At 37.4% G+C, this 9,206-nt stretch overlaps 1 protein-coding gene across 1 annotated transcript in view; it reads left to right on the forward strand.

The window, feature by feature from the left end:
- Positions 1–9,206, forward strand: part of LOC107740868 (dedicator of cytokinesis protein 1-like) — a 268,121-nt gene continuing 258,915 nt past the window's right edge. The window contains exon 1 of the mRNA XM_016553391.1: positions 1–171. Within this exon, the coding sequence (XP_016408877.1) occupies positions 129–171 (43 nt within the window). The 5' untranslated portion in view covers positions 1–128. The remainder of the gene's footprint in view (positions 172–9,206) is intronic.

Here is a 9,206-nt window from a genome sequence, read left to right on the forward strand (position 1 = left end):
AATGGCGGCTAGATGAGTCTCTCCACTACTACAGAGAAAAGAAAAAGTGTGTGGAAAAACTCTGGATATATATTTGGAATATCGACAACAACACTCACGGGTGTCTCACAACACCTTCATCAGTGAGGATGTCGCGCTGGGTGCCCACGAAGACGGAGAAGTATGGAGTAGGTAAGTAGAGAAGCACCAAACTTCTTTTAGTCCCATTACAAAAGTTTTGGGAGAAATTGTGAATCGAGTTTCTCTGTTTCCCGGCTGGCTTGGCTTATGTAAGGAGGTTTGTGCTGATGTGTTTTTATGATTGTGGGTCAGTGTATTCAGTGCGCTATTGTGTATTTGAGATATGTGTGTGAGTGTGTTTGTAATGTTTTTTGGTGGAGATTGACACACAGACGCGCCTAGTTCCAGTGTTTCCTGCGCGGCGGCCTGAATGGAGCTGATGGATACATTGTTGCTCATTGTTAATCGCGCGCTGATACTTTGTAACAACGTTTCGCGCCGATGCGTTCTAAAGTTTCGTTCTTAATGTGTATGTAATGATAGACTGGATTGTTTTCATGCTATTCGTTGTGCTTTGCTTCATTCCTCCAGCTGTGATTGACAGCTCTGAGTTGACATGGCGTGAAGTATTGCACTGGATGATGTAGAAGCTTGTTCTTAATATCCAGGTGATAAAATCGTGCTATATAAAGTCAGAATTCCGAGGGGGGAAAAAAGCCAGTGTTTGTGAGATATAAAATTAAAATTCAGAAAAAAAGTCCCAATTATGATAATATTATTGTTGTTGTTGTTGTTGTTGTTGTTACTATTTTATTTATTTAATTTCCTGACAGACGCGCCTAGTTCCAGTGTTTCCTGTGCGGCGGCTTGAATGGAGCTGATGGATACATTGTTGCTCATTGTTAATCGCGCGCTGATACGTTGTAACAACGTTTCGCGCCGATGCGTTCTAAAGTTTCGTTCTTAATGTGTTTCGCGCGGAAGATTCTGAACGGGCTACATTCTACCAGCCGCTGCTGCTTTCAGTCGCCCGATTGTTTCGTTTATGTCTCAGAGTTCCCACTGTCATGGATAACCTGGAAATGTTAGGATATTTAAAAACCGTGATTTTTCATTCACACAATTTCTGTAGTGAATATACATGGCCTAAAATAGGACACACAGTGAACTGAAGTGCTAATAAATCCGAATCTAACCCTAATGACTGGAAAACTCATGCAAAGTTATTGGTCGAAAGGCGTGGGAAGCCTGATGTAAACAAATTCGTTTTATTGGGCTACTATATACGCCTATTTGCTCTTATCGGGGGTCTTTTAAAGACTTTAGCGAATTTTGCATAAATATTGTGTAAAATCATTTGTATTTTGTGCACATATCACATTCAACTCTCTGAAATACTTCATTCTGATTGGTTGGCATCATTGGGCAGCAAGTTTGTGTCATGATTTCAGGCTCTGCTTGCATACATGTTTGTGCAAGTTTCATGTATTTCTGCTTCATTCCTCTCCTTCCTCCTGACTTACTGTACATACAAAAAACTACTGTGTTTCTATAATGTGTCCAAATATGTTTAGAACTAGATGTTAATCAAACGCATCAGTAGTAAATGAAAGCTGAACTATGTTTCTTCCTTCTCGTATGTCAAGTCAAGTCAAGTCACCTTTATTTATATAGCGCTTTTAACAATACAGATTCCTGGCAGAAACTTCCACAGGCTGATGATGTTGGTGTTTTCTAACTGAACTGTTTCCATGAACATCCATAGTAGTAGTTAATATATCAAAAGTTCACTTAGAAAGTCCCTGAGAAGATCTGTTTTTTAAATGATGCAAGGATATAAAAGAATCTTAATTCCATCTCAACTGGACAAGAACTTTATGGGTTGCATTAAATGTTGGATCAGTAGAATCTTCTATTGGCAGCAAACTCATAGTCTATAATTCTGGTTTTATCTGCTCTCCTTGATGGAGACTCAAAATATCTCCAGCATTCATGTTGGATAATGTGTGTTCTGCTTGCAGGAGGAGAGAGGAGTTGCTCAGCTCTTTTGAAATATTGTGGTTAACACATTGTGTTTGTGAGTGAAAGGTTGCTCTCTGAATGCTCTCTACCTGTTTGTGTTGCTCAGTACTTCAACTCTGAGCTCAAAGGAGCGCGAGGCGGTGTGTAGAAATGTCTAGTCTGTGTTGTGTGAATTTTTACCCTGAGGGCGGTTGAATTTTACTCTGTAATGTTGAAATAGTTTTGCCTCTGTATTGGTGTAATTTAAATTCTCCAGTGCACTAGACTGAGGTGAAGCCTTTTCTGACTACGGCAGGTAAAAGAGGAACATGTTGAAACACATTTATGTGTGCTGCTTCCTTGATAGTCTAACTGTTGAAAGTGGCATAATTTTCTGACTGTTTTCAGATAAAATATACCATTGATTATGTATAATTGCTTTCTTGGATACATAGTCTGATCATTGTACCTTGTTCTTTAATACACATTGATGTTCAGATTGGACAGATTCTGTGTGTTTAAATGTTTTTTTCCTTCCAGTAAAAGGCATGGACAAGGGTTATTGTAGTTGTAACACACACACACACACACACATATAGTTTTATGCATATATATATAGTCTAAAACTAAAACCATTAAAACATACTTGAAATGAAATAAATGTTAACTAACTGAAATAAAAAAAAACTTATTTTATTTAACCTAGTCTCCAAGTCAATATTTTTCATTTTGTTTAGTTTTTACTTGAAGTACTAAAATAACTAAGAATAAATATCCTAATAAAATTAACAAAAACTATATAGACATTTTAAAAATAAAATAAAAACTTAAATTAAAAACAACAAAATTACTAAACTACTTCTGTAAGTGAAAACAGAATAATTTTTTTGAATGTAAATTCAATTTACATATATTGCTGTTTATATGTAAATTGAATTATACAGTGATTAATATACACTGTACATTTTTTTTTAATTGTAAATAAAACCAATATTATTGGAGTATGTTTTATATATTCAATGTGTTACTTGCCATTTTTTTGTAATTACTTGTGAAATTTGCTAGCAATTTCTGTGTAAAAATTGTTTCCACACTAAATTTTGGTATGAGTGATGCATGTAGTCCCAAAATCACAGTCTCTCCCCTCAAGCGCTCAGAGGAGACACATTTAAGATACTTGTTAATAATGTATAAACAGTGAATTGTTTCGACCTGCTAATGAGTGAATCATCTGAAATATACGCATGTTGAAACGGGGCCTGAGAGTCAGGTGAGAAGGGGGTTTGGGTCTGTCTGGAATGTCTGGATCAAAGATTTCATCAGGATAACCCCTAAAATCAGTCATAACTCTAACTCTGTGAAGTTGGAAACTCTGTGGTTTTCAAGGTCATTTCATTGATGCTGCAATCAAAAAACTGGAATGGAGACAGTGACTCTGAGATGATTAAACAGAGTGTTGGGTTTGTAGTTCAAATTTAACTTTCTAAATCAAAACGCACTAACTGTAGTTAACGTTCACTCATATATTCTCAGCATAGTTCTGCATTCATCATGCTTAAAACACAAACTAGTCACATCTGTCAGTTTATGGTTTTGACAGTAATGGGTTCATTTTCATGTCCTCTTTTTTTTCGGATCCTCCGTGCACCTCTGTCTCTCTGCATGAGTAAGTCTTGTGGTATTTGAGGAAGTGTTCTCTGAAAGAGGTGCGCTGCTTACGCACTGCCGTCCCATAAGAGTTTCCAAAGCAACTTTAAACAGGCCATCTCAACAGCAACAGGCACTTAAAGGGACAGTGTCTTTTTTTTGTTTGAGCTGTTCTTTGAAAGAGGTGCGCTGCTTACGCACTGCCGTCCCATAAGAGTTTCCAAAGCAACTTTAATAGGCTTTGTGTGTGTAGTTTGTTCCATTCATTCAGGCCTTGAGCAGAACAGCAGTGAAGTTTGCTTTGAGAGCTCTGCACGAAGATGGCTGGCTGAGAGAGACGAAGGTGCTGTGTTGTTGCATGAACAATAAAATGTGTTGTTCATTAAAATTACTATTTCCCACATGAAACTTCTCAGATATGCATGCATATTCACCATGTTAAAAATCATAGTATTTTTCAGCTTTTTTGATCTGCAATCTGTCTTGTCATTTATTTATTTGCTCAGCAATGCCGTTTATATTTAATATACAACGAATATTTGTACGGCGCACCAAAAAACGAGACGCCTCAGTCACCCACAGGCCATCTCAACAGCAACAGGCACTTAAAGGGACAGTGTCTTTTTTGTAAGAAACAAATCCATCAAGACATTTTTAACTAACCATTGCTTCTGGTTAAAATACAAGTCGTCTATCCATAATATTGCTTTCTCCAGTGAAGAGCTGTCTTTTCTGAATCGGGAGAGAAATCTGCACAGATTAAGCACTGGTTACAAGCCAAAACAGCTCTAAACAAATATGTGGGTGGATTTTGATGTGAAAGACGACAGGAGATGGACTTTTTCCACTGGATTATGGATTATGAACTTTTATTTTGGCCCAACGCTACATTTTGAAGTTTAAAATGTCTTAATGATGGATTTGTTTCTTAAAAAGACACAGCTTTTCATTTCACAAGACATTAACTGATGGACTGGAGTGGTGTGGATTACTTGTGGATTATTGTGATGTTTTTATCAGCTGTTTGGACTCTCATTCTGACGGCACCCATTCACTGCAGAGGATCCATTGGTGAGCAAGTGATGCAATGCTACATTTCTCCAAATCTGATCAGATGAAGAAACAAACTCATCTACATTTTGGATTGTCTGAGGGTAAATTTTTATAAAACTTTCATTTTTGGGCGAACTACTCTTTTAAAAAAAACCTTGCAAAGCAACTGCTTTGTAACAAGAACTGTGTCTTTTCCGAAATGTAAAATTTTTTATTTTTGTGCATGTTTTTCTTTTTGTTCGTTGTTTTGTTCTTTCTCTTTCATTCTTTCTGTCATAACTTCAGATCTGTCATCCGGCAGAATAACATCGTTTGATTGGTGACATTCTCACATTTGTAGATTTATGCTTTATGCTGCTTGTCTTCACATAACAATCTTGAAGACAGAAGCATGCAAATGTCATATCGGTTACCCCATATTTGCAGTTGCGATCAAACAAGTGTTTGGAGTTCGACTCTGCTCATTGTGTGCATATGAAATATGCCGAGCTGCGGGGAGATGCCACTGTTTTCCTGTCCTACATTTCTGTCACGTTACCGTCAGTCTAATCCCTTTTGATTAAAGCTGAAGTGTTGTGTTGTAAATACAGCAGCATTAATATGCCATAACACCTAGATGAGAGTGATTCCTTGAAATTGGAGAGGAGGATGAAAGACTTCTCTTCCCCTTCTTACTGTTTGTCGATCCTTTGAGACTTTAGCTAAATAACAGCTGAAAGATTTTTCTTGCTTTATGAGTGATTTCTTTTTGTGTGCCACTGTAGAGCCGGCGTGTGCTTTTTCATATTGACAAGTCTAAATCAATCCAGCTCAAAGAAACGAGATTAGTCTAAGAAGTAGATTTTCTGAACAGCTGTAGCCTGTGCAAAACCTTATAGGGTGCAGTCACTTTGTTTTTGTGGTTACTAGGGTGTTGTGGATGGTTGCTTGGGCATTGCCCTGCGTAAGGTGTTCTGAGTAGTTTCTAGGGCTTTGCTAGGGCATTGCTATGTTAATAATAATAACAACAACAAAATAAATATTACTATTGCAATATTTCACTGTATAATGAAATCAAGTGTTTTAAGAAAATATGTGACGATAAACAAAAATAAATATTATTATTAGGACTATTTCACTGTAAAATAAAAAAATAAAGTATTTAAATTATTTTACAGTACAACTGTAAAATTACAATACTATTATTTATTATCTTAATTTTAAATGTTGACCACAAGCTTGCATGAAAGTTGACTTGAAATTTAAGTTTATCCTATCTATTCTAAGTAAATGCTCTAGATCTTATTGTGAACAATTCATTAATGCATATGATTCTTTTTTTTCTTTGTTTTTAATTTACTGTAAATTTTAATCAATGTCATAACTGGACCTTCTGGTGATGTCTCCAATCATTTACTCCACTTAAACCCCGCCCACTGCAAGCTCACATTCATCTCTTTTCAAATTCAAATTTTGTTTGTCACATTACATAACCATACATCTGCCTCCATTTTTGAGTGCCACACCCACATCTCGACATCCAATCAACAACATTTCTTTTTCAATAATACATTACTTTTGGATGTATATGAAAATAACCTGCATGTCTTGGCAGGCTCCACTGAAAATGAACCGTACTGTACTGAAGAGCATGAGAGCTGAAAATGACTGGTTGACTTGAGTCCTTACAAACTGATACTTATCTCTCTGTTGTTATCACTCTCTCTCTGGCTGTAGACAGTGTTGTTTACGTCGGTATCCTGGCGGTTTCTGCAGCGGTGGACAGGATCGCTCTCCCCAACACTTTGGCTCCCCAGATAAGGAAATGCCACTTCCTTTGGCTTCAGTAAAGCCGCCAGTGAGAAGTGCAGCTTGACTGAAGACAATAGTTCTGTTTGTACTCTCACACACAAGCGTATAATCTCTCATTATCTCCAGTGTGCTCCTGATTAACCTCAACCACAGTCTGGTCTGCGTTTGGACCCTGTTGGATGAGAAGTGTCAGAACGACAGGGCGGGAGTACAGTGACAGCAATGATCAATCATGATGACACAATTTCGTGGCTTGACTGCTTTTTTAACTTTGAAACATTTCACACCAAACAAAGTTTATCAGATGTGCCAACCAGATTAGATGCAGCGTAATTTCAGAGTAAAAAAAGACCGATATTCTTTGTGTATATTATAGTACAGTACCAGTCAAAAGTTTGGACACTTTCCCATTTGTGTGTCCGGAGAAGTGTGAAGTGTGACATAATATACCTCTGTTAATAAATACAAAATAAATTAACGTCTCGCGCACTTTAATGCCCTTTGAATGTAACTTGGAACTGGAATCATGGCGGAATTTCATGTAAAGTCCACTTCGCAGGGCACCTACGGTCAAATAAGACAACACTTGAATGCTGCTCCCTGAACAAGAGACCTCCTTACTGAAGTGAAAGTGTTGACTGGTGTCACTATCTCGCGATCGCACCGGCGGATCTCCACCAAATTCGGGGGATCCCTTCAGCTCGAGGAGCCCTATCGAACGCCACCCTCCACACGTCGGTAACCCCCCGGGATCGCTTGATCGGTCGGCGCCGGACCGTGAATTTAACCACCCGTAACTCCCGAACCCCGGGGGCTATCGACGCGGCAGTGGTCTCATTCCAAAGCGGGCCTCTAGACGTACAATCAATTCGCATTCGAGAGGGTTCCTCAAGCTGAAGGGATCCCCCGAATTTGGTGCGGATTTGCCACGCCGTTACGGAGATATGGCCGTTCAAAGTTTCAATGGTTTTCCATAGACTTAAGCTTTAAACGGTTTAATCCAGGTCGCCAGTAGCAAACAATGGAGCGCGCTCTGCTGGACAAACTAAGTAATTACACCATTTCAAGCATTTTATCTGCGTTATATGTTCTGTAAAAAAAATGTTCATATCGGCAGCATATTCGCCGATACCGATATATCGGCGACAGGCTCATATCGGCCGATAATATCGGCAAAACGATATATCGGTCGGGCTCTAGTATCTTGTATGAAGCTTGAACTTGTATATTTTTATTTGAAAGAGTCAGAAGTCCCCAAGTAGACCTGCCAACTGCTGACAGATTTCAACCTAAACCAGTGTGAATGTCCTAAATCCAGGTCTCTGGTATATGTGGATGCGTGTTATCATTTTAAAACATGTGCTTCTGGACAGCGTTTGCGATGTAATACCTCTTTAGAGTTGTATTTCTCAGTCTGAAGTAAGGCAGCGCATGATGCCGGCCTGTAGATTAGACTCCCTTAGAGACGTTTGAGTTATTCTTAATAGATTTTCAACATGAATTTTGAATAATCTGGGGATTATGGAGTCGAGTTATGTGATATTATGAGCTTTGGTCTGAGAAGATGTGATAACTGGATTTCTCAGAGGGGAAATGCTCGGGGTTTAGGGTACAGGAATATTGCTCGAATATAAAATCCCTCCTATTTAGAGTCTTTTTAATACATGTGTGGTGATCCAATAAAATGTGTAATGCATCTCTTTTTTTGTATGTTTCTCAGTCACATGGGGGGGGGGATTACAGCGGTCTGGGGAGCACAAGCACAAAATGAACAAACAAAAGCATGAAAACATAATGAAAATTGAGTTATTTCTGCTGTTTCGTGGCTTAATCTTGTAGACTATTTTGCATTGAATTTTAGGTTAATTTGGTTGTGATACAAAAAGTTTTCAATAAGGTCTCATTACTGTTTTCACTCCATTTTCAATGTAGTTCTATAATCTAGGTATTTTTTATAGTTTTATCATTTAAATTTGTGCAAGTTGATGTCGTTAAGCTAACTGAGTTTTTCATTGTTTTAACTTATTTAGTATACATTAGTTAATGTAGCTTTTAGTTTGTTAATGCACTAGCTAACATGAACAATTAACAATTTATAATTTTACAGCATTTACTAATGTTAAAGTTAGTTAATAAAATTAGTTGTTCATTGTTCATGTTAACAAATACAACTTTTGGCTTTAAAAAATGTATTCATGTTCAAAATGAACATTAATTTAATATCTGTATAGATTTTTATTTAAATTTTAGTTTGTTATTTTAGAACATCAAGATAAACTAAACAAAATGTGAAATGTTGCCTTAAACTAGCTGAAATAATATATATATATATATATAATCTATTTGAAATCAGTTATGATTTAAACAGCTATTATGTAACTTCATGATGTCTATCATTTCATAAATTCACTTTTGGTGGGAAGAAAAACACTTAAAGGGGTCATATGATGTTGCTAAAAAGAACATTATTTTGTGTATTTGGTGTAATGAAATGTGTTTATGCAGTTTAAAGTTAAAAAAACACATTATTTTCCACATACTGTTTCTCCTCTATGCCCCGCCTTTCTGAAACACGTCGATTTTTACAAAGCTCATCGGTCTGAAAAAGCGAGGTGTGCTCTGATTGGCCAGCTATCCAGTGCGTTGTGATTGGCCGAATACCTCAAGCGTGTGACGGAAATGTTACTCCCCTTACCATACTGTGATGCCCTGTC

Source organism: Sinocyclocheilus rhinocerous, unplaced genomic scaffold (genome assembly GCF_001515625.1).
Source record: "Sinocyclocheilus rhinocerous isolate Xijiao unplaced genomic scaffold, SAMN03320098_v1.1 scaffold1908, whole genome shotgun sequence".
NCBI lineage: Eukaryota > Metazoa > Chordata > Actinopteri > Cypriniformes > Cyprinidae > Sinocyclocheilus > Sinocyclocheilus rhinocerous.